Genomic DNA, 26470 nt, shown 5'->3' with positions numbered 1-26470 from the left:
GTCATCTGTCTCAACAGCTAGAGAGGAACTCCTGAGGAGGAGACTTGTTACTCACCTGCATACAGCACTACTAAGAACTATCCTGATTTCCCCTACCAGATCTTAAGAATTAAGTAGTCCTATTAACTGGAGCTGTTTGCTGCTGTTGCTTTGCCATCAGTAGCCCAGCCTCAGTGGGGGAGATTTTCAGCAGCTTAGCTGTCACTCTGCTAACTGATCACGAGTCAGATAACGTTTTGCTATTGCCCTTTAAATACACGTGCAAGGGGAAAAAACACCCCACAGGTTAAACGTTTTCTAAGGTCACAGAGAATCACTAATAAACTAGGAGCAGAACCAGCTTTTCAAATCCCTACTCTCAGTTCTCATTTCTTCGGGAAATAGAGGCTGCTAAAATTTATGGCCAAAGGACTTGAAAGATCTTTTTGAAGAATATTTAATCCACAAAGCTTCACTTTACAGTATAAAAACCACAAGATGTCTGTTTAGAAAGCTGATATCCAACTGTAGTCCATTTTTCTTATTTTTCGTAGCTCTTTTTCCTGGGATTTAGACAGTTTACACGTCATCTCTCCTAATAATTCCATAGGGCTTGTATCTTCTTGTTCCATTTCAGTAACATCTCCTTCCTCATCTGAATCATCCTCTGTTTTTTCACTTTCCATTTCTACTTCATCAGCAACTTCTTCAGCTCTGTAAGAGGCAGATAATTTGGAACAACTCAATGAAATTAACGGGTACGTTATCATGCAAAAAACTAAGGAAATATTAGATTTTATTTTTTTTAAATCTTGGGCTGCTTACAAACTACTATAATTCTCTTGCCATCTCAATTACAAGCCATTTTTCAAATAGCTGTCCTCTGTTTTAAGTAAACTTATGAAAATATTTTTCCCTCTTCAGATGCAATACATAATGTCAGAACAGGCAGATCAGCATGATATAAAAAGTTGTAATCTCACACTCCTGTTAGCATTAGAAACATTGGATACAGTGGCAGATGCGACAATATTCAAGAAGGCCATTTTTCTCTTTCAAATCTAAAAGAGGTCACTTGGTCTTAAAAATTGCTACAATACCTAGGGTGTTACTAGAACAGAAAAAGGTGGGTTTCTTTGAGGTTTTTTTTTTTAAACATAGGGAGGTGCCTAAAGTGGCTGCTCCCTTCTGATTTAAGAATTCAACTTGTGCTGAAGTAGAAAGCACACTTCCAAAGAATTATATAGAACACTTACTATTTACAATGTGTTAATAGTATGAATTCCAACGCCTGTTTTATAAATATTCCGGATCTCATTAGGAATAACCTGCATGGCAAAACAGTACTGGTCTCCTAAAAATCATCTGTTCTAATACAAGCTATTTATCACTCACAAAAATGTACATGGTGAAACATGTGTAATACATTGATATTATAATGCCAAGGGAAAGAAAATGATTTAACATTAATAAGAAAGTTAATCTATACAGTGATATATTCTTGTCATCCCTCAAGAGCCCAATCCTACAGCCCTTCTATGTAACTTTAAACGTGCAGTCACACTAATTACCAGTGTCAAAGTACAAGCTCTACATGTGCAAATATTTGCACAGGCCACTGAACTCCCAAATTTTTCAGTACTGAAACGACACGCAAGTTTCTCCACGTTCTCTGTGCCAGTGTTTTGTTGACATGGCAAAAAGACTTTTACTTGTGCCATCCAGAAAGAAAACAAGCAATACTGAGCAACACAGTGTAGCAGAACTGATTCTAGTGCTTTTATGCTTATATAACACACATGCAAAAACTACTCAAACTGGTGGTTTTTTCTGCATAAACCCTGGCAGCATAAACCATCTTCTCACTGGTTTTCACCAACTCAGGATGGCAGCTGATACCAATGACACGCTTTCATCTCTGGCCTGGCAGTGTTTCATTAGACACCTTCAAGAATAGATTGCACAGAAAATGCAGGCATTTAACTGGCTTCAGTGTAACTGACAAGATATTAATCCTAATACAAGACTACAATCCTAACCCCTATGCCTGCATTCATTTTCTAGCAGCATACATTGATCTCAGGGGAGCAAGCAAGCTATAATACATTTCAAGTCCCTATCAAACTACTCCATGAAATTGGGATTAATGCTTTGCAAGACAAGCTTAGCTAACTGTGTTCACAGTATACACTCATATTTTGTAGCTTAATTAGGAATGAAATCTGAGTTCTAAACAAACTGTTACGATTAAACCTATGGACTAAGTTCTTGGTATGCTTCGAAACTGAAACCAAGAATTATGCAGGAATCATAGAATGGCATAGGCTGGAAGGGACCTCAGAGATCATCTAATCCAACCTCCCTGTCATGGGCAGGGACGCCTCTCAACTAGACCAGGCTACTCAAGGCACCGTCCAACCTGGCCTTGAACACCAGAGAGGGGGCATCCACAACTTCTCTGGGCAATTTATTCCGAAGTCTTACCACCCTCGTACTGAAGAATTTCTTCCTAAAATCTAATCTAAATCTGTTCTCCTTCAACTTAAACCCACTTCCCCTTGTCCTATCAGTGGACACTCTTGTAAAAAGTCCCTCCCCAGCCTTCCTGTAAGTTTCCCTCAGGTATTGGAAGGCAGCTATTAGGTCCCCCCAAAGTCTTCTCTTTTCAAGGCTGAACAATCCCAGCTCCCGCAACCTGTCCTCGTAGCAGAGGTGCTCCAGCCCCTGGGTCATCTTTGTGGCCCTCCTCTGAACACACTCCAACAAATCCATGTCTCTCTTACGATGGGGACACCAGAACTGGACACAGTATTCGAGGTGGGGTCTCACAAGAGCAGAGTAGAGGGGGAGAATCACCTCTCTTGACCTGCTGACCACGCTTCTCTTGATACATCCCAGGATGCGGTTGGCCTTCTGGGCTGCATGAGCGCACTGCCAGCTCACGTTGAGCTTCTCATCTATAAACACCCCCAAATCCTTCTCTTCAGGGCTACTCTCAACCCACTCTGTGCCTAGTTTGTATTTGTGCCTAGGATTGGCCCGACCCAGGTGAAGGACCTTGCATTTTGACTTGTTGAAGCTCATGCAGTTTGCACTGGCCCAATTCTCAAGCCTATCAAGGTCCCTCTGGATGGCATCTCTTCCCTCAAGTGAGTCCACAGCACCACACAACTTGGTATCATCAGCAAACTTACTGAGGGTGCACTCAATGCCGTCATCCATGTCGCTGACAAAGATGTTGAACAGCACTGGACCCAGAACAGACCCCTGAGGAACACCGCTTGACACTGGTCTCCATGTAGACATCGCACCATTGACCACAACTCTTTGAGTGCGACCATCCAGCCAGTTCTTTATTCACCAAGTGGTCTATCTGTCAAATCCGTGTCTCTCCATTTTAGAGACAAGGATGTCATGTGGGACAGTGTCAAACGCCTTGCACAAGTCCAGGAAAATGACATCTGTTGCTTTACCCAAGTCAACCAGCGCTGTAGCTTTGTCGTAGAAGGCCACTAAATTAGTCAGGCACGACTTGCCCCTAGTGAAGCCATGTTGGCTGTCACCAACCACTTGGGAAATCATCATAATATCAAATAAAGTTGAGAATCTGACCTTTATCCAAAAATACCACTAAAAACATTAAATCCCTGGAATAAAATTAAATTCATGAAGAACATTTGAGTACCAAAGGCAACATTTTGCCTACCAGCACGTTATGCCAAACAGCAGCAAAAATAACAGCAACAAAAGAGCCAATAACTAAACAGCCAATCCACATATCTCCCAAAAAACGAGTTGTTTTAAAAAAATCTTGCCACAATAAAGCATTCTACTAACGTCAACAGAAGAATAAAGAGTGTTAGGAAACTGCTTTTACACTTTATACAAAGATGTACATGATTTATAACAACTTTAATAAACTAAGGAGAGGTTCTTCAATTTTTCTTACCTTTTGTTCTCTTTGGAGATGAGCAATGAATTAATAAATATAGGACAGAGGAAGGAAGCAGATGGCAAAACATGGGCTGGAGTGTGCAAAAGCTGAAAAGATAAAAGAGAAGCTTTATGAAAGCTTTTGCTGGTCATGATTTTGTTTGTACACTTACTGTAATTACTCCTACCTCTTTGACAGCGGGTGAATCTTGCTCACGCTTATGACGAACAACTAGTTTTCCAAGGTCTGTATCCTCTTGCGATTGCTGATGTCTGTGCTTTCCCAATAGCACGCTAAATGGAGTCACAAGAAGACTTTCTTCTACTGCCAGCTTGAAAAAGTGAAGTTTTAAGTAGAATTTGAGAGTCACAAATCTAAGTTCTACCTGATTTTGAGTTACCAACATTCAGAATCAACCTAGGTGACAAAACTCAAATTTAACTCAACTGAGCCATATGGCTCTTTGTACTCCTCTGTCAGGCATCCTGAGAGAGTCTTACACGGAGGAAGCAAAACTCTCCAGGATCTGCACTCAAGAACACCAGATTTTAGTTGTTTAATGTACCAATTAACTTCCAAATACAGCAGTTAGTGCGTGTGCCAGAAAAAATAAGCATGGCTTTCAGATTCTACTTATGACTAAAAGATCATTTATACCCCACCATCATCTGCTGAATGATTTAATTACGTAACTGGAAGGAAAACATGGCAACCTCCTTTCTGGCATTTTCCTACATCAATATACTTTAATCTGAGTACTGAATTATTCCCCCACCTGCCCAAAAAACTGACTGGAACATATTCCCATTGGATTAACTTCTATTTTATCTAATCAACCAAATCAATCAAGTGCTATTGTTCTATTCTGTTCAGTGGGTATGAAATACTTCAACATGAATTTAAAAGATTGAATTTCCCAGACTACTTCTCCGAAGAAGTACATCCTGAAACATAATTTTGAAATTCCTTCTCACTGGTAAGTCACAATTGACTGACAAGTGTTCATCCTCCTTGACTGACAAGTGTTCATCCTCCTTGACTGACAAGTGTTCATCCTCCTTGACTGACAAGTGTTCATCCTCATCAGAAAGCGCAGTTCGGGCCACACTCAAGGTTCCAAGTGTTAAAGAAACCAAGATAAGGAAAGAGCTTATTCAAACCTCAAGTGTTTTTGCTTCACTTGTGTAACCTGAATCCTTTTAGAAAAATACCATTTTTTTTGTTCAGGGGAAATGAGAAAAGGAGGGAGTAGCTTACTAATACTTTTTTTTTTTCCTTTTTAAAGGTTTTCACAAGCAGCAATTCTATCAAAAAATAAGTAAATACAGATTACTGCCCCTTCAGTTAAGTGCCTATGACTCCATCGAGGGATCTGGTGTGCATTTTCAAGACAGGAGGGAATTTGAATCTGACAAACTGAACACCAACAGAATTTTGAACTGCTCTGCACATCTCTGTCAACTTCTATAAAAGGTACCTGTTTGCTTGACGGCGTAAGCCTTTCTTCTAGAGACTTTGTGCTAAGCGTCAACAGCTCCTAGAACACAGATGATGCAGCAGAGTTATAGTATGTGAAACTACTTTCCATATTTCCATGCCTTGCCTACGGAAGCTTCCGACTGGCCCAAAAGCTTTTGTTAGTCAAGTGGAAGAGGCAAACACATCTCCTCTTTATTTTATAAAGAAACTGAAGGAAGTGGCAATGGACCTAGAATCTCTATATAGACTTTTTAGGAAAACACACAAAAAACCCCACCCACCCACAAATTACAGGGAAAACTGAACACTATATGAAACATTTGGATAAACAGCAATAAACAACCACTTAGAAGCTGTTTTAAGTTAAACAGCACAGGCAATGTTCCCAAATTGTCTAGTTTCTTTCATGAATTATGCAACAGAAACTATTAGCAGTAGAAAACCTGTAAATAATCAATTTTGAACTTCAGCTGTTTTGGCAGTTGAAAGCTTTTAATACAGAACAAAGCATGGCTTAATGCTACCTTGAAATCACAAAAAGAAACTCTCACACTCAACAGCAGAACTTGAAATTTTTATCAATCCATTCAGGAAGATACTTTTTCCCCAGGAGTCATCTGCCAATTGCTGTTTCTTACTTGTGTATCCGTAAGAAAGAACAGCTGGGATCTTCTTAGCCAAAGGTATTTTTCTGAGCCAATTATTTCAGGTTCGTCTCTTGGAACGAAGGCAGCAAGCTGGATCTTTTCTTTACAAAGGTTTCTCTGGATATAGATTGGCCGTGGCTCATTTGGTTTAAACACAAACACTGCAAAACCAAGAATGTCTTCTCTTTAAATCATGAAATTCTTACCTTCCTGGATAGCTGTCGAAGCCCCATGTACGATAGCCAGTTAAGGGCTGGACAGATTGTCTTTAAGCACTAGTTTGCAGGAATTATAACTGGATAACCTTATTGCATAATAGCAGGTACCTTTCACAGTATTTAATCCAAAGGACATACATTAACATTTCTGTAGAACAGTAGCTCTAGGAAGAGTAATCATAATTTATAGTCAAAGCTCTAAAACGTAGCTGTACAGTTCAACCACAGTTTTGCATTTACAGGAGAGGGTCAAGAACATTCAAGATCCTCACCTAGAGAGCACGGTTAATCCTGTGCTATATCCTGTACTGGAAACAAACTGTTGGAAGAAAAGATGAGGACCCAACACACTTTACTTGACTGCTGGCTCAGTTTTCCACAAGTGCAAACACAGGCTCAAGTCTGTCTTATAGCTTTCATGGGGCTGAATTCTAAGAAAACCTTTTCTAGAAATTATGTTTTCACAGTTTTAAATTCCACTGATGATTATTGCTTGTCAAAGAAGCCTTTGTACTTACAGCTGGACTCTTTTGAGAGCCATGAGACAGCAGCAATATGTTCTGAAAGGGGATCAGGTTGCAGAACTAGGACGTTGAGGTGGGCACTCCATTCCACTGAAAAGCAAACACAGCAACAGCCAGACATGAAAAGGTGGCATTCAGTTCTATCCCACTGCTTTGCCAAACAAATGGGAACAACACATGAGGCCTTAACCCCTGGAAGAGGCAGCAACTTTAATAATGCCCAGATGAGTAAAAGTAAACAAACACTACCAACTCCTACACAAACGTAGGAAATACTAGCTGTTACTGTATTACCAATCATCTAGCTTAGAATTTACTACGCACATGCACACAAAGCACATGCACTCTGGACAGGATACTATTTTGACTTAAGTATGAGAATCATTACATTTCCACAAGACATTTTGTAGTGGATCAATCTGGAATCAAACTGGAATTATTTTAAGGTTTCATAGTAAATTCAAGTGTTAAATATTACCACTCCAGCACACATTTAAGCTGATCTTACATGCACAACTGAGCAGGTTCCAGCAACACAGAAAGCCATGATCAGTGGCACCAATAAGGTACTTGGAACATGTTAGTCTCCCAAAGCAGATGTTCCTACAGAAGTAAAAAGTCAAAACAAGTTAGTGACCTTCAGATTTCATTTTTCTTTCTCTGTGTATTAATGACTCACAAGTCACAAAAACATTCAGTTAAGATTTAGTTCTGCTATTTAAATCAGAACACGTTTGCTTTTTGCTTTCACCTCCAGTGGCATGAAACTTCACACACAACAACCAGATAGGTCTGGGAGATTTAAAAGTATGCGTAAGTCTATAAGGATTACATGTTCCTACAACATTCTGACTTCAAGAACTGAGTTTAAGATTTAAATAAGTTACAAACCCATAAGTAAGTGCTCACACATTGGGACTAGAAAATAAATTCCATATTTAAAGAATTCCTACTATTGTTCTAAGCACTAGAAAGAGAGGAGTAGTAAAAAGAAAAGGTATGGGCAGCTCCAATTGAAGCAAGAGTGTGATTTGTTTTCATATATTTTAACTTCTCATTCTCTTATTTGAAAATAATAGAACAGCCTTTTGATTTCTAATGCTATAGAACGTTTTCAAAAAAGGTAGTAAGGGACAGAATTTCTATAGTAAAACATAGCCCTCTGAAGTTATGCAATTAATGCAGTCATTTAATATAGTCCTGGAGTAATTTATTTCCCTTTAATACAGCATACAGTAAAGGCTACAGAAGGAGCAGCTGGAGAACTCTGTCCCAGCTGAAACCAGGACACCTGGGAAGAACTTGTCTCTAGACAGTTTGGTACAGTGGCGTCTTCTCCATAGGCACAGTAAAGATGTGGCTTACATGCCTCCCACGATTTTCCTGCACGCCAGTTTTAGAATCATGTTTCTCAATTTCTAATCTTAGAGGACCAGTATAAACAACACAGACTTGATCACACAAAAGAAAAGCTTACAAACATACACACAAAAATACAGAAGAGAGAAATCTCCGTATCTTCTATGATTCTTTACGTCAGAGTCTTAAAACATTGTGACGGCACAATGTTTTGTGTTCCATTTTGGGTGTTTCCTGGAAGCGTGTATATGAAATACCTCTCACGTTACTGCAGTAGTAACTTTGAGAAGCAAGTCTGAGAAGCAGTTAGAAAAACTTCATGGCACTGAAAGAGAATGCTACAAAAGGTTTGTAGCATCTTCCTGTTTCAGCAATTGTATGGATACAGAGATCTGGCACAGAGATTAAGTAGATGAACCAGTGAGGTCACCTATTGCCATATTTTTTCAAGATCATCATGAGAAAAATGATACTTTACCTAGATGAGAAACCGCTGTGTATTTGCACAGTCCATGAAGCTCAGTATTAAGGCTGTCCTATTCTTTGAGTCTCTATCATTATCTCTACCATCAGCCTATGCCAGTCCTCCTTATCCTTACACGGCAGAACGGTATCTAGACCTTCAGGATGTCTTTTATCATCACAGCACACAATGGAGCATGCTGGGATAGTCTGCCAGGCAACCATGGATTTTCCAACTGAGGTTAGAAAGGATCAAGATATATATATATATTTTATAATACAGATAGTAAGGTCAATATGCCTTTACGGTTTATTGATATAATTTCTATTTGCATGCATACATACATGAATAAAGAACAAACTCCTTATATTTATACTTTTTCAGTACTCTGATTCATCCCTAGATTAATGGGGGGAAAGAGAAGGGCTAGTAACACACTACTGTGTGCCCAATGATACGTATTTGAGTATGGGAGGTACACGAGTCATAAGCAAGTAAGAAGATGAAACTGCAAAGCTTGATCTTAATTTTAACCGTAAGTTACCAACCACCTAAAAGCTGGTTTAGAGTCTTTTCTATATATGAACTTAAGACTGTTAAATTAAATGTTTATATGAACATATATGAGAACCTGGTCTACTATGAATTGATTCTTTTTGTTCCAAGAGTTCAAGCAAGGCACAAAAACACCAGATGAAAAACATACCTTATTTTTCCAGGTGGATGGCAAAACGTACACTTAAGGTCCCAAGTAACTGAATCCCATAGAGTGACAGTTTCCTCAAAGCTAACAGCAAGCAAAGAGCCATCTTCTGAGAAACAGCAGTTAGTAGCTTGGTAGTTGTGGTAGCTGCCTACGAAGTCACAGCTCCAGCTCACGCTTTGCTGCGCTGCATTGAATAAACAAGCTAGTTAATTCAAGTCTATACATGAAGAATTCAGGTATTAGGGCTGCAAAACAGACTCAAGAGCAAGATAGTTTTGTTTCAGAAGGCTTATCTTTTTGAAGAGTACAGAGAATGTGTCCTGTTCTAGTACAAGAAACGTCTAGTAGGTTTTTTTTCCATTTGTCCTCAGTTTTGCCTTTGAACAGTGAAACCTGAGACCGACACAGTACAATACTCATGTTTACTTTGTCACCTGCATTAACTGTGCTCTCAAATAGGTAGATGTTAGGGAAAAAAAAAAAGAGATACTGAAGTAAATTCAACATTTGGCATTCTGAAACATACTATTCTTTTAAAACTGTAGCAAGAATATCAGCATTACTAAAAATTTGAACATGAGTTGCATTTGACTCCAAAGCAGCTCATGGTTCATTTATATGAAGTTTGAGGATCACGAAGTGTCCCATCAGCATGCCTCCTTGTGTTGGTTAATCTGCCAGCGCGTTCAGTTGGGATACCTTTCCCATTGTTGATAATTACCATAAAATAAACAGAAGCAAAGTGATGTACTTACCAGATAACATACATTTCCCAGTATAAATAAATTAATACAGCGTGCTTTTGAAACATACGAGTAGGATGAGGAAAGAAAGGAAAAAAAGTTCACCCTATGCTAAGATATCCTTTATATAATGGCTACGAGTTGATGATTAAAAGACCTGCCTGTAAAAACCACCACCAACAATTCACTCCTTCAAACTGCATGGCACCATCTAGAGGCACAGTAAGAGATCTGCTGCAAATAAAAACATGCCAGGGCATATTCTACTTATGAACTAATTACTTTATTAATATTTGCTGCACAGAAGCTGCAGCATGTTGAGTCTTTCTACCTGAGCACTCCTACTCTGCTTCCACTGGGCAGCGGAAATACACCACAGGAGCCAGTGCTAATTTGTACTTTTTACACGTCATGATACAGAACTCTGTATAGTCACTTAAAAAAAAAAACCCACACAGAAAACCCCCTTGATGAGGCCAGTCAACAGATACAAAACTACCTTGTTGAAGCAAACAGATCCCCTTAGATTTCATCCCCAGCCCACACTGTACTCAAGATCAATGTATCTGCTCATTAAGAAAAGATGTAATCTAGGCTTAGAATCATTTACAAAAAAAAAGAGAAAAGAAAAACTCCGTCACAGAGGATGCTCAGGAGAACACAATAGTCCATGCAACAGCAGAAATAAACGAAACTTGAGGGTCTAGTTCTGAAAGGATGAAGTTAGGGTCAAAATTTCTATAGCATATGACAAGGTGGCAAGTAATAGTAAGTCACGTTTTGACCATACTCACCTTCTGGATCAGTGTCTTCTACCATCATCCAGACTTTAAACACACGGTCTCTGCCAGCCGTTACCAGTATCAGAGAGTCATCTTCCAATTCATCCATGTCACGGAAGCACATGTCTGTTATGTGGTCCTCATGGGGCATGTTTATTCTAGTATTCAGCTTAAAGCTATAGGAAAAGAAAACAGAAGCTTGCTATTTTATTTCACGTGGAACTTGGGGAAGACTTGAGTTTAAGATGATTCTGGAAGGGGCAGGGAGAAGAGGAATCAAAGGAACTTCTAATTAGATAGCTAAATGGTATTGCATTTACAGATCGGATTTCCCTCATCATTTCCATACAGCAAGAGAGACTGTAGCCCAGCACACTAAGCAAGCATCACTCTCAAATATTCAGAATGAACTCTGGACAGTCTTTCCAGTACATGAAAAAACCCACAACCAACAACAACAACAAAAAATCAGTCACAGAGCTACTGCACAGATCAGCTTTGTTTTGCTTTGTCTCTTCTTTAAGACAATAACAATTTGTAGTTAAAATATAATTATTTTCTTGTTTTGGTAAAGAAGAAAATTGGGGAAAGTGTATGAACCAGATGCGTATGTTAGCTGAAGAAAAAGAAAAAAATCAACAATAAAGTCACAATCTTCTGTACTCTAGAAGGGTCAATCAATTAATGATGGATTAGACAGAGGTGGGAAAACTAAACAAGCTCTACAACTATTCCGTCAAGTCCATGATTTTTAATACCATGTAAATACGTGAATTTAAGTCCCATGCTTAAAACAGCCTGTCTGATTAATCTACGTAAATTAGATTCAGAGTGATTATTTCCAATCTGTATTTACTTCAACTCTGTGCGTTGTTTCAGATGTGCATAGCATATGTGATAAACCCTCCCTAGGGTCTTCCCTGGAATTTTATTAGTTGATCTGGAAAAACTCTGCCTTTGCAAGTCAAAGCCTATGTAGATATTTGTGTGATACCTGAGATTTTGACACCTAGAAGGCCAGCTCTGTTATCGTTACCTTTGTGTTTCTTCATCATAGAACCACAGCTTCAACTGTAACTCCGGGTCAGTTACTTCTTCTCTCTCTTCTACTGTTGCTAACCACTTGCCTTGTGGACTAAATGCAACTTTTACCAAGTCAGCCTGCTTTAAACCTGCCTGATGAATGTATTGTCGTTGCACAATATCCAGCTGCAAAACAAGATCAAAATTAAATTTCAAAATTCAACTGCAGATGTAGAAATATCATTCATAAAACCATGGAGAAAGGATGTTCTAAAGCACTGATGAGAACTGAATGGGCTGTGGCATAAAAAAATGTGAGGAAAGCATAATTAGGGCATGTACCTGCCACAGTAATGTTAAGCATGGCGGTGGGGGGGGGGAAGATATTTTAGAAGGATTTTACCTAGAATTTTTTGATATTTAACAGGAGCAGCAAACTGTTTCGAAGTATTTATTCAGCTGTCAACATTTAGCTATGCTTAACAAGTAAAAGAAGTCTGCAATAAAGCTGAAAACATCTCAGCTTGGAATCCAGTCTCACAATACATGGCTGTTTTCATGCTTGCCATATTAAGTCTTCAGATAAATTCTGATACATAACTCACTTGATCGAGTAAGTTAAAGTTTTAGTGTAAGCCCACTCAACTTACACTGAACAGCTGTTGGTCGCTTTGGAGACAATAGAACTGCAAGTGGCCAGGCTCTCCATTCAGGACCAAAGCTTTTGTTCTAGGATCAACCACTAGACCTGTCTTGACGTCCATACCTGGAAACAAAAATAAGAAGACAAATGACCTAGCATGGGAAGTGACACAGTCTGCCCTCTAAGTGGAAGATAAATTTTATTGCACTTACTTTTGATTAGCCCTTGAATACTTTTGGAAAATCTTAGGTTGCTGTTGATTATTGTAATTCCTGAAAAGAAAAGCAGATAAAGTCTTGCAAAAGGCTTCTGTGAGGGAACCACATTTCATGGTGGGGAAGGGACCCTAACCAACTGCACTTAATCCTATAAAGGTATCTTTTCTCAATTTATGACCCCCTACGTCAAGGTGGAAAGCCAAGTTATTGCAGTCACCAGGCAAATTCACAGAACTGATGAAAGAGTGAAAGATCACTTCAAGCATCTTTTCTTTCAAATCAATATTGAACTTTTACATAGTACCTAGTTAATGCATCTGAAATGAACAAAATAAAGCTCATACAGATTTGCATTCCATTTTGCATTAAGTGATACTTAAAATATGTTCTGCTTACTGTTGTCTGTATGCAAGGTGCAACAGAGCGTGCCATCAGACGACATGGAGATGTACTCAATAGGAGACCCCAAACGAGGAAGGAAATCCTTCTGACAGTCTGATTCATTGTGCCACACAACTAGAACAGATTCAACTCCGCCACTCAGCAAGTTGGTTCCTTTTCCAGTAAGAAAAATGCAGTTAGAGGTTTTGCTTAAAAAAATATCATCAGCATATGTGCTTACTATGACAAACATACGTTTCTCAAAAACCTTTCTTGAACTGTCACATACAAAGCAATTACTTCTCCTATCTAGCCTGGGCAACACACATAGATATGTTTCTCATTATCCCATGTTAAATTGCTAGAGAAACTTAGATTCAAGAATTCATGCCTTCAGTAAATTTTAAACAATGCTTTGGGAGTAATAGATCCCATTTCTCTCTGAATCAGTTGCGTATTTGTGTTAGAATATAGCTGAATTGTTCTCCTTCTACCAGAAGTACTATGCAGTAAGAAATATCCTAAGGAGAATAGTTCAGATCACACATTTCAGGTGAAAGTTAACTGTACTTTTGACACTAGGTTTGAGCTCAGACAAGACTGCCTTGTTTTATTTGGATACAAATAAGACTCTGGCAAGAACTCATCAGTATTAATGATGAAAGGGGAGGGAGAAGGGAGAGCAGAGGTGAGGGAAAAGAGGTAAGAGGAGGGGTTAGATTTTACATTCTACCCCAGAAAGTAGATATTTGACATTATAAATGCAAATCAAAATATATTAAAAAAATAACAACTACTTCCATTTTTATTTCAGATCCTTTCTGAACATATTTAAAACTCAAAAAATTATTTGTTAGTAAGTGGACAAACTCGAACTTCTATTGATTTTTCCCTCTCTGCTGCAACTCTTCAACTCTGAGAGGGTTTTTTTGTTTGTTTGTTGTTTTTTTTGAGGGTTTTGTTGGTGTTTTTTACTCACCCTCCATAGAAAAAGCTAGATCCATGACAGTATCATGATGCCAGTGCAATGTAGAAAACGTGTACTCTTTCTTGTGGCAGAAATTCCTCCTACATGGGGAGGAACAGAACAGTTCTTTAAGCATAGCATCAAAACCAGAGCAAACAAAAGGAAATATCAAATCAAGTACACCATCCTCTCCTCTGACTTCTAGATTACAGTTTCTTGTATGCTCAGGTGATGCAAAGGGAGGGAAGGAACCACACTAGCAGGTTTTCGGTGCCTTGCTGGTGCATGCCGCCCACCTCAGACACACTGAGCAACTCAGCGCTGCAGAGCAGCTTGGCGAGCGTACTGTTCTGAACCACGCAATTCCAATAGCGTGCTCGCCCGAGGACTCCACTTGCCCATAAGGAGTTATTTCAGCTGCTCCTGCGTTACCTTTCTCAAATACTGTTTAGATTCGTGGAGCACAGCTTAACAGGAACATTCTCCCATCTGCTGTTAAACTGAAGCTGTGCCCTGGAGTCAGCGTCAGAACTGCCAGTTTACAGGGCCTGCCATTCTTTGCTCATTATGACTTCTGAAAATGGCAACACTACGGAGGAATCAGACTGCTTTGCTCAGATTTCACTGAATTCCTACGGTCACACCAGTTTATGGGGTACACAGCTGGATCAAAACATGCATACCAGAGGCGAATCTTTCCATCAGCATGGCCGGTTGCAATACAATCCTGCGTAGGATGGCATGCTACGCAACTGAAGTGATTGTTTCCACTTTTTGTCTTCGCTGCACTTACAGAAAACCTTCAAGAGTTAATAAAGTAACTTTAATTATATGAATTAGTTTTTGTTTAGGCGCCTCTTTTTAAACAATGCTTCATAATGCACATAATTCTAACTAGCAGAATTAAACATCTCCAAGTTGTTACAGTTTCATGCACCTTCCAAAAAAATGACAGACTTATTTTTCTCTTTTATTTCATCAGTGCTTTGCCCTCAATCAAGTTTAAAGATTTTTCCTTCTTTCTCTCTCTCTCTTCTTCTATCCCCTCATCCTCCCCCTGCCCCAGTTTTGGCCCTGAACAAACTATGTCACTCATTTCAGTCCAGCATCAGCCTAAGCATTTATCAAAAAAAAAAAAAAAAAGCCTGAGCTGAAAAGAGAAGCTACCAATACCACTGCTGCACATCACTGTCTGCCTCTACCAGAAGCTTCTTATGTACTGACTACATCCCCTCCAGCATAAAACTGAATGATTGCTGACAAATATAAAATACCATGTGCACACAGCACCAGTTAACAGACATTGATGATATATCAGACTCAATCAATACCTGGCATTTTCATTCTTACCTGTTCAACTGTTTCTGTTTGAAAAAATAAACTTGGAGATTAATCTCCTTCACTGATGCCACATATTCACCCTGTTATAATAAAACAGCAACTTAGGACATATAGATTATGTTCTTACACACGAAAGAAAAAAAATAATTATGTTTCACTACGAAGTACTTAAAACTGGAGGTAACATATAAGCCGATGTAAATATTTTCCTATAATTGTTATGTTCTATGTTATAAAAACAAACATAGGTCTTACAAACACACAGATTCATTTAATTTCAGTTTTGTTCAAGTGCTGCTGTGCTTGTACAAAAGCATAAACAGCATACAGTTCATTTGAAAGGAAAAAAAAAAACCCAACTAACACCCAACAGAAGAACAAAAACCCAAAAGGTGAATATACTTCTCTTCCAAATGCAATACGCTTTGGTGACGCATCCACACCATCCAAAACCACTGACAATTCCTTTGCTTCCAAATCTTGGCCTGCTGCTTTTGTCAGCTTAACTGAGACCAGTTGGAACGTATCTGACCAAAGAAAAATCTGTTATCAAAAGGCTGTTATGAACAAGTTTATGCACACCCCCTACAAAGAGGATTTACATCCATTCTACCTTAAGACTAACATGTTAGTATCCTCCAATATTTTTTTTTAAGTTTGAAAAAGTTTGTAATACCTTTCAAAAAATAATTGTTTCAGGTATTTTGATTCAAACACTAGTACTGAAGATTCAGGACTAGAGAGCAGACACCAGTGCTACTGTAACCAGAAACCAAGCAAAGTTGCATAATATTTTCTCTTGCTTTGACATTCGTAGCAATATGGTAAGGTAAAGGTATGCCTATATTTATTTTGGACAAAATTATAAGAAAAAATATCTAAGCATACTGTTAAATAGGACAAGTCTATTGATGTTAATACTGCTTAAAGTGGAAATCTCAAGTACTGTAGTGTACCCTGTATCATGGTAAGCACTGCTTAAAGACTGATTGCATCTACAACATCAGGTACACGCAGTATATGCTTCAAAAGTGAAGATAAGCACTCTTCTAGGCAAATATGAAAAAAAATAGCTGACATAGAATGAAAATGGAAAAAAGGTACAAAACACATGGCTGCAGACATCTGTCACCAGATTTAAGAACTATTTTCAAAATTAATATGTGAAAGCACATTCTTGCAGCACACCATTGACTGACAGGACAGTAGCTCAGACAAAGCACAACTTGGATGACAAGAATGATGCCAATCACACCGTACCTCTTTCACCACTCTTTGGGATGACAACAAACACCGAGTCCTCAGAACTAGCAAGTGCATACAGTGCCAGAAGTTCAGATCCTACAGTGAAAGTCTGAGGAAAAAAAGAGGAGGACGTCAACAATTGTTACACTTGTGTGTATGGTTTTCAACAGTGAATAATGCTAAGTTTTTGCACTTAGGAAAACACATGCGCTTTAAAGAAATCTGGATGTATTAATGTTCTCAATTCCAAGACAAATAGACCTTTATTCTATCAAAGACTAATACAAACATTAAAACTGTACTAATAAACTATAAGACATCAGATTTGATGAAAAACCTAAAGGTACCTTACCCCTAATACAAAGAAGGCCTATCTATAGGAAAGCATCTCTATTTAGCAGAAAACAGGAGCAACAGGACAGCCCGCAGCCCACGTTTTCAAGCCATCCCATCAGCAACTATTGGCACATCACAAACTGCAGCACACTTCCCAAGAGCTACACTGGACTCTGAACTACAGCAAGTAGCCAATTTGCATGTCAGTACATAACCCATCTTTTTCCTCAAAAGGTTCTGCATCACCATGAATTTCTGCAGCGACACACACATCAATCGCCACATTCTATTGCTGCCATAAACAGATGGTTTTCAGGCTGTGTTAATGGCACGACACGTCTCAGACTGGTCTGTGACCATTTGTAGGAATAGCTGCAGAAATCCTTATTCTGCTGTCAACGGGTCAAGAATAATTTTGACATGTGCTCAACAGGAATAACTCAACATACTTTAATGGGAATCCCATCCATGAAGTCCCACAGCTTAATGCTGCCATCCAGAGAGGAAGAATAGAGCTGAGGGGAAAAAAAAAGTAGAAGTTAAAGTAATATATCAAAAACCAGCTTTTACATGAAATCACATCTTAAAAATTGAAGGACTGATCAATGGGACTGCGATTCCAAGTGGCGTAAATTATCAAAAATACAGGATACAGACCAGCTCTGCGCTGCCTTCAGACAAAGTGTGATGGAAATACAACGCTACTGTTCTGGTCTGTAATATACGTTTTCACAAGGGTATAACGAACAACAGGTATTTGTGTCTAATCACTTGAGACTGACAGAATGCACAGATACCCACTATGTGAACATTTATTAAACATTTGCATTTGCGTTTCCATGGATAATATGGAGATGCAGCCCATCTTGGCAAGTAATTCTTGTTTACATGTAGACACCAAAAAAACCCCGAGGACAGTGAGCAGGAGCAGCAGTGCACAAGGAAGGCAGGTAGACAGAAAGTCACTGGGCAATTGCAGGGATTTAGTCAAATCTGCACCTGTATCAGCAGACAGACAAGGACAAACACTAACCACAGTGAACGCCGCTGATGTTCTCACATGCTTTTTTCCTCCCTTTAAATAACACAAAAAAATGGAAAGCTTGCTGATACTTCCATTTTTTCTGTCATTTCATTTAACAAGTGTGATCCACGCTTTGTTTCACAATTTCTTCTCGCAGAAAACACATACAGCGTTTACCCCTCCAGGCAGATTTAGGAGAAGCATCAGCTTGGAAACGCTGGAATCGCTTCCAGCTCGTTCCCAAGCTACAGCCAGCCGCACAAGCTCCGCCGAGGCGGGCTGAGCCCCCCGGCACCCCGCACCGCCCCCCCGCCCCAGACCTGCATGTGGTTGTGCGGGTTGAGCTGGACGCCCGTCACCAGGCCGCCGTGGCCGCCCATCACCCGCAGCGTCTCCTCGGTGGCCACGCTGTACATCTTCACGAAGTCGCCGGAGGCGCACAGCAGGTACCTGGAGGAGGAGGAACGCCATTACCGCGCCGCCGGCGGGAGAGGCGGCCCACGCACCCCCGGGATCGGCAACGCGCGGCGACACCAGCCGGCAGCCACCCGGGCTGCGGAGCTCCCCCGCCCAGGAAGGCCCAGCCCCCAGCCCCACTTGCTTGGAGTCGGCGGAGAAGACGGCCCTGGCACCGCGCAGGGCGCCGCCGCCGCAGCGCACCACGCGGAGCGCCGCCGGCGCCACCATCTTCCTCCGGCGCTACCCCCGACCTTTCACCCCTGCCCCGGCGGGGGCGGCCGCTCTGGCCCCGCCCGCCGCGACTCTATGGTGCCCGCGCGCCTCGGTCAGCTCCGCCCGCCGCCGCCGCGGCGGCTGGGCGAGTCTCGCGCTGCTGCCGATTGGCTCCTCGGCTGTGACGTCCTGTGGGCGGGCTGCTCGCGCCCCCTCAGGGAGGTCCGTTCGTCTCCGCGGCGGCGGGTGCGGGCGGCCGTGCCGTGCCGTGCCGTGCCGTGCCGTGCCGTGCCGTGCCGTGCCGTGCCGTGCCGTGCCGTGCCGTGCCGTGCCGTGCCGTGCCGTGCCGTGCCGTGCCGTGCCGTGCCGTGCCGCCGCTGCCGCTGCCGCCGCCGCCCGGGGGCGATCAGCGCGGCTGTCGCTGGGCTCACGTCTCCCGCAGGAACCTCCGGCCGCCCTCCCCCGCTCCCGGCCGCCCTCCCCCGCTCCCGGCCGCCCTCCCCCGCTCCCGGCCGCCCTCCCCCGCTCCCGGCCGCCCTCCCCCGCTCCCGGCCGCCCTCCCCCGCTCCCGGCCGCCCTCCCCCGCTCCCGGCCGCCCTCCCCCGCTCCCGGCCGCCCTCCCCCGCTCCCGGCCGCCCTCCCCCGCTCCCGGCCGCCCTCCCCCGCTCCCGGCCGCCCTCCCCGGCTCCCGGCCGCCCTCCCCGGCTCCCGCGCTGGAGGGGGCGCCTGAGCAGGAATCCGCCGACCCGGGAGGAGCGGTGCCGCTCAGCTCCGGCGGTACCAGCCGGCTCTGGCTCGCCTCGGGTCACCCAAGCACACGAGTGTCCCGGCCCCTGGGGCGGGCTGCTGAAGCGGCGGCACAGGGCTGCGCGGGCCGCCAGGCGGCTGCCGGGAGAGCGCTCCGAGTGCATCCGGAGTTGGCGGGTGCGATAATGCGAGAGGAAAAACGCTTATCTCCCTTGTTTAAGTGAGCGGAAAAGGCTGAGCAGGAGAAAGAGCGAGCTATGCTTTGTTAAAACTGCAGTTGTTCGCTGACTTGGATGAATTATGGGTTTGCTGAGTTACTGAGGACATAATATTCTCATGTCTGAAGGAAAACTGTCAGAAGCGATCTGAATGTCTGGAAAAAGGCACGATTTATGGTGTCTGGGCCCTTCACTGCTGCTTTAGAATAGCAGGTACAATTCTTGCATAGCTGTGTGGTTTTGACTGCTGTTTACGCCATCGAAACAATCTCTGGTATGCTTGTGATTTATTTTTAACCAGTCCCACTTAAAATAAGAGTAACAGGTGCATTCCAGAGGGCTAGTTGTGGTTATCCTACTGTAGGCCAAGTCAGGTCCTTTTCATAATTGCTGACTTAATTCTAGCTTGGCGGTTAAATGAGGATCATATGGGAAGAGTAGCACGCGCATTGGAGCATCGTGGTTATAGGGAACTGGGAATGGGTGTGAGGGAACATCCAGAAACTTGGCTCCTAATCTCAAATGCTTTGACAATTAAACTGTGTGCTTTGTGGAGCTGAGAGCAGAATTTACAAGTTCTGTCTAATTACAGTTGTTTGGCTTAACAGCAGTGTCATTCTCCCATTGTAGTGAATATTTTAGAAAGTGAGGGCAGATGCGCTTTAATGCTCTTCCTGTGTGGGTGTGACAATAGGACATGACTGAGTTCTGAGCTACCAATGCTGAGTAAAGCCAGAGTTCTGTCATGGGGGAAAAAGCAAGGTCTCTAGGAAAAGATAGTCCCTTTAATTTAATCCACATTAATTTTGTGATTAGGAAGTCTTATTACTTCTGTAGTCTGAGTCTGCACTGACTCTAGTCAGTTTCCTGGTTAAAACTAAGAAACTTGGCCTGTTTAACTTTCTCCTTGATGAAGGAGAAAGGCAAGTACCTTCTGCATTTGACGCATGTGTTTTTATGAACTGCTGTAATGCATATTTAATGTTATCATTTTAAGAAGTCAGTCATAAGCTTTGAAGATGATAAACCATGTAGAATGCAAGACTACCCCCAAAGTAGGAGGGTAAATACCAGGGGTACTGTAGTGACACAATCCAATTCACTGTAATGTTCCATATTTAGAATAGCACTACTAATATCTTTGGACGCGTTATTTACAGCAGTTAGAGAGTGCACCTACAGAAGAAAAGAATCTACTTTATACCAAATGGTAACTACCAAATGATCTTTTGCTACTGAAGTCACGTTAATTGTAACTGCATTACTGGGTTTTGATCCTTAAGCGTAGGAAGGAAAATACGAATCAACTTGTGCTGCTGGAAGCAGAGAAACGCAGTGCTGAAGGCAATGACTGTGCTGTGGGGAACAGTGTTCCGCACTGGGTACTGATGGCATATGGTTTATTTTGTCTGCCTTTGCTCCTGCCCTATGCTATATGTTCCTTTGCTACTCCTTTCTCTCTTTTTTTTTTCCAATTTAAACTTTATACTGACATATTTGTCATCCATTCGAGTGTCTTTCTACTGTAATATTACAAATAAATAAATTTGATCCTGAAAACTTTGTCTCATATTTAATGAATGTAACGTAATGTATACGACTTATGGTCAGGTCTCACTTCATGAAACAACTGATAGTATTTGAATTTCATTTTTAAAAAGTCTAAAAGATTTTTGTATTCAGAGTTAAAATGGTTGCCATAAATTTACCAGCAGTCCTGTGTGTGTTTAAAAAAATTTTTTTTTGTTGTTTTGTTTAAATGCACTTAGCCTTTTAGTTCAGTGTCATGACCTGTACTTTTAGGTGGGGAAAATGTGGCTTGGTGCACAGGTGCATGAAGCACCAAAACTTACCTGTAGTAATTTTGTGGGGTTGAGATAGTAGGAGATGTTTAAAGTATCTGGTTTGTGGTGTTCAAGTGAGTAAGGAGCAAAAGTAATCTAACCTGTTGTTTATTTTCATTTGGCTGAAATGGAGGCCTTGTATGGTTTTGTGATTTATTTGTTTAAATTTACATTTCTAGTATATAAAATTCGTATGTTTGTCTGTGCAAGTCTGAAGAAATTTGCCTTTGTCTCTCCTGAAGTAATGTTTTGATTCAGTAAGAGTTCTAGTGTGCTCAGCCTGATGGTTATTTAGGAGGAATTAATCTGTGACTCTTTCAGAAGTGTACTACGAGGTGTGGTTTTTACAACTGGATTTTTTTATGTATTGCAATGAATCAAGCAAGTAGTCCATGTGTCAGCCAAAGATTTGTTTGCATTTAGAATGTGACTGTTTAAATAATTCTCTAGTTGGAGAGTTGTATTTGTAGTTCTGAAACATTTGTTTTTAAGGTTGTAGATTAAAATAGAATTACTTTTGAATATGTTATCAACTTAAAAGGAAATCCTTCCCGGCAAAGAGGCAAGCTCTTTGTAAACAAGTTAGGTTTATGTACTATGTCTAGATTGTAAATTTCTTAACTGTTCAAACATTTTTGAAAGCATATAAATAATACAGTGTAAGAGCAATCGGGAAAAAAACACAACTTTGACTTGAAGGGAGCAGAATGGCAGTCCCTTAAGGCAGGGTGTGATACACTGGTGTACCATTGTGAAGTCAGTAGTACAATCTAGGACAACAACTGCTTTCAAATGCTAATTGTATTTTACATTCGACTTTCTTTTTAGCAAATTTCTTACTTTCTTGGCCCTTTTTTCATCTCAACCTTGCATCTTAATAGAATATCCAGCTAGGTATTGTTGTGTGTTCTAAAGACTGCTCACAGAGAGCTTCCATCAGCTCCCATGCTGTCTCCCAGCTTTAATGAGATCCCTGGTGGCTGCAGTTGCAGTGTGAGGGAAATGTATCTGGTATATTTCAAAACTTGATCTGTTTGTAAACTCTAGTGTTGGTCTTGAATGTCTTTTTGTTATCATAAATCAAAATAATGGAAAAAATTGCTGACAGTGACAGGTCTTCCATTTTGTGGTTGTTTTTTTTCCAACTAGCTTGTGGATTGCAAAGAGCAGAAGAGGGTTCTGAAATTTATGCCTTGTGTTCTTCGGTAATGCAATGAGAGATAAGAAAGGCTGCTCATTTTTATAACTCCTGTCGTTTAGGAGGTGATGTGCCTGACTCAAAATTGATTGGTGTTATGCGTGTGAACCTGCTTAAAGCAAAGCCAGTGAATTCATATGTTAATTTCCAGTTTAGAGAATATGTTTATTCGAACGGAAATGACATTGTTTTCCTTTCTGTGGTATGCGAAAACTAGCATCTCATTAAGAAATGAAATACTGAAAGGAAATTGACCACGACAGAGATTACAGTTGAGTATGTGACAGGGACACATGGGAAGCTCCTGCAGTGGAGCAAGTCAGTGGTTTTCTTTTTCAAGTTGGGAAAGCAGCTCTTCTACAGAGGAAGATTGGATTTTGATGAGATAATGTCCCTGTTGTCATGATGAACCATAGCTGCGGTGACGCTAGAGGGTGCTAGAAGAATGACTGCAACTCGAAGAGCTCAGTATTTGAAGCCCAGTAGACCAGAAAAGCGGAACGTCCTTGAGCTGCGATGTCCCTTAGAGATCTCTGCTCCAACCCGATCTTGCCGTAAACAGCACGCCAGAGTTCTGCGACTGCATCTGCTACAGTCAGAAGGAAGGCGGTACCTACAGTGACTCAGTGTGTTTCCTAAGCAGTGTTGAACAGATGATAGCATCTTGTACGAGACCATGAAGCACCAACATCTCATCAAAAGGACAAAGCATAAGAAGAATTAAATTGTAGATGCTCATCTTAGTACACAGTGGTGACTGACCGGAAGGCCATTGTACATCAAGCAGCTAGCGATCCACGGTACGATTAACTTGGGTAGCACTGCCCTGCCTGACCAGCTCGGCCTTTGGGCCCCCGTTGTGCGGCACAAGCCCCCCTGCCGCAGGAGGAACTCTGCCACCTCGCTGTAACGGGAGCCTGCAGGCAGCTCCCCCTCACTGCCACTGGTTACACCACCTTGGTGGCCTTGCCTTTAGGAAGGCAGCAAGAAGTTCTTATGAGAACATCTCTTCCGTTTGACGGTGGAAATGACCAATAGGGTGCTTTTCCTGTAAGGAAATCCTACGGTAGGATCTTCATGGCTGACAGAGGAGAACCTCTTCTGTGGAGGTTCTTTTGCTCAGCATGCTGCATGTGGACCAGAGGCCTGTTTGATGCTACACCAGCAGGGGTTTCCACCATCTAGAGGGATTTAAGATTAACGATAACTTCTTTATTCAAGTGATAGAGGAACCAACAAGGAGAGATGCCGTGTTAGACCTCGTTCTCGTCAATAGGGAAGGGCTGGTAGGTAATGTTGAACTCGTGGGTAGGGTAGCCTTGACTGCAGTGACCATGAGATGGTGGAGTTTGAGATCCTAAGGGCAGCTAAGAGGGGGAAGCTCAGCAAGCTTGAAACCCTCGATTTCAGAAGAGCTGACTTTCGCCGCTTCAGGAACCTCCTTGGTAGTGTGCCATGGGATAAAGCCCTGGAAGGACTGGGAGCCCAAGATTGCTGGTTGACTTTCAAGGATCATCTCCTCCAAGTTCAAAGGCATTGCATCCCTAAAAGGAAGAAATCAGGCAAACCCACCAGGAGACCTATATGGATAAACAAAGAACTCCTGGCTAAAATCAAATACAAAAGGGGATTACACAAAGCATGGAAGCAGGGACTGGTAACCTGGGATGATTACAAGGAAGTTGCTTGTGTACTCAGAGACCAGGTTAGAAAAGCTAAGGCCCTGACAGAGTCAAATCTGGCCAGCGATATTGGAAATAACAGAAAAGGATTTTATAGGTATGTGAGAGAAAAAAGAAAAACGAGGGAGATTGTGGGGCCTCTCCAGAAGGATAGGGGTGACCTGGTTACTGAGGACATGGAGAATGCTGAAATATTCAACAACTTTTTTCCCTCGGTCTTCACTGGCAACCACTTGAACCACACCACCCAAATCACAGAGGATGTGGGCTGAGTCTGGGAGAGTGAAGAACCACCCAGGGTAGGAGTAGATCAGGTCCGGGAACACCTAGAGAACCTGAAGGTGCACAAGTCCATGGAACTTGATGAGATACATCCATGGGTCCTGAAGGAACTGGTGGCTGAAGTTGCTAGGCCACTAGCCATCATATTTGAGAGGTCCTGGCAGTCTGGTAAGGTTCCTACAGATTGGAAAAGGGCAAACATAACCCCCATCTTTAAAAAAGGGACCGAGGACAACCCGGGAAACTACAGACCAGTCAGCCTTACCTCTGTGCCAGGTAAAATCATGGAACAGATTCTCCTGGAAGCTGTACTAAGGCACATAAAAAATAACCAAGTGGTTGGTGACAGCCAACACGGCTTCCCTAGGGGCAAGTCGTGCCTGACTAATTTAGTGGCCTTCTACGACAAAGCTACAGCGCTGGTTGACGTGGGTAAAGCAACGGATGTCATTTTCCTGGACTTGTGCAAGGCGTTTGACACTGTCCCACATGACATCCTTGTCTCTAAAATGGAGAGACACGGATTTGACAGATAGACCACTTGGTGAATAAAGAACTGGCTGGATGGTCGCACTCAAAGAGTTGTGGTCAATGGTGCGATGTCTACATGGAGACCAGTGTCAAGCAGTGTTCCTCAGGGGTCTGTTCTGGGTCCAGTGCTGTTCAACATCTTTGTCAGCGACATGGATGATGGCATTGAGTGCACCCTCAGTAAGTTTGCCGATGATACCAAGTTGTGTGGTGCTGTGGACTCACTTGAGGGAAGAGATGCCATCCAGAGGGACCTTGATAGGCTTGAGAAATGGGCCAGTGCAAAATGCATGAGCTTCAACGAGTCAAAATGCAAGGTCCTTCAGCTGGGTCGGGCCAATCCTAGGCACAAATACAAACTGGGCACAGAGTGGGTTGAGAATAGCCCTGAAGAGAAGGATTTGGGGGTGTTTATAGATGAGAAGCTCAACATGAGCCAGCAGTGCACTCATGCGGCCCAGAAGGCCAACTGCATCCTGGGATGTATCAAGAGAAGCGTGGTCAGCAGGTCAAGAGAGGTGATTCTCCCCCTCTACTCTGCTTTTGTGAGACCCCACCTCGAATACTGTGTCCAGTTCTGGTGTCCCCACCGTAAGAGAGACATGGATTTGTTGGAGTGTGTTCAGAGGAGGGCCACAAAGATGAGCCAGGGGCTGGAGCACCTCTGCTACGAGGACAGGTTGCGGGAGCTGGGATTGTTCACCCTTGAAAAGAGAAGACTTTGGGGGGACCTAATATCTGTCTTCCAATACCTGAAGGGAACCTACAGGAAGGCTAGGGAGGGACTTTTTACAAGAGTGTCCACTGATAGGACAAGGGGAAATGGGTTTAAGTTGAAGGAGAACAGATTTAGATTAGATTTTAGGGAGAAATTCTTCAGTACGAGAGTGGTGAGACTTTGGAATAAATTGCCCAGAGAAGTTGTGGATGCCCCCTCCCTGGAGGTGTTCAAGGCCAGGTTGGACAGAGCCTTGAGTAGCCTGGTCTAGTTGAGAGGCGTCCCTGCCCATGACAGGGAGGTTGGATTAGATGATCTCTGAGGTCCCTTCCAGCCTATGCCATTCTATGATTCTATGATTTTCCATACTGTTCTCTCCTTATATTATATAGTAGATGATATTTTACAAAGTCTGAAAACCTTTCTTACTGAGATCATAATGGACCAGCACCTCCTGGTGCAAAGCATCATCATAAAAGTATTTTAGCTAGTATTTTTTTATTTAAAACATAAGTAAATAATTTGAACTAATCACGTTTTCAAAGAAACTCTGTTTTAAGATGTCT

At 42.0% G+C, this 26470-nt stretch overlaps 1 protein-coding gene across 1 annotated transcript; it reads right to left on the bottom strand.

Annotated features, from left to right (window-relative positions):
- Positions 1-450: 450 nt before the first annotated feature.
- Positions 451-18699, bottom strand: WDR75 (WD repeat domain 75). Its single transcript, XM_086615418.1, has 21 exons — positions 18614-18699; positions 18333-18462; positions 17438-17503; positions 16668-16761; positions 15810-15934; positions 15417-15487; positions 14750-14866; positions 14079-14167; positions 13115-13273; positions 12713-12772; positions 12508-12623; positions 11871-12043; positions 10847-11010; positions 9310-9493; positions 7290-7384; positions 6776-6871; positions 6031-6200; positions 5391-5450; positions 4101-4244; positions 3929-4020; positions 451-693 (listed from the first exon to the last, which is right to left on the bottom strand). Exons 1-21 carry the CDS (start codon positions 18697-18699, stop codon positions 486-488), a joined length of 2499 nt encoding a protein of 832 aa, XP_086471544.1. The 3' UTR covers positions 451-485.
- Positions 18700-26470: the final 7771 nt, after the last annotated feature.

Source organism: Tauraco erythrolophus, chromosome 8 (genome assembly GCF_009769465.1).
Source record: "Tauraco erythrolophus isolate bTauEry1 chromosome 8, bTauEry1.pri, whole genome shotgun sequence".
Lineage (NCBI taxonomy): Eukaryota > Metazoa > Chordata > Aves > Musophagiformes > Musophagidae > Tauraco > Tauraco erythrolophus.
This window is presented reverse-complemented; position numbering and strand designations above follow the sequence as displayed.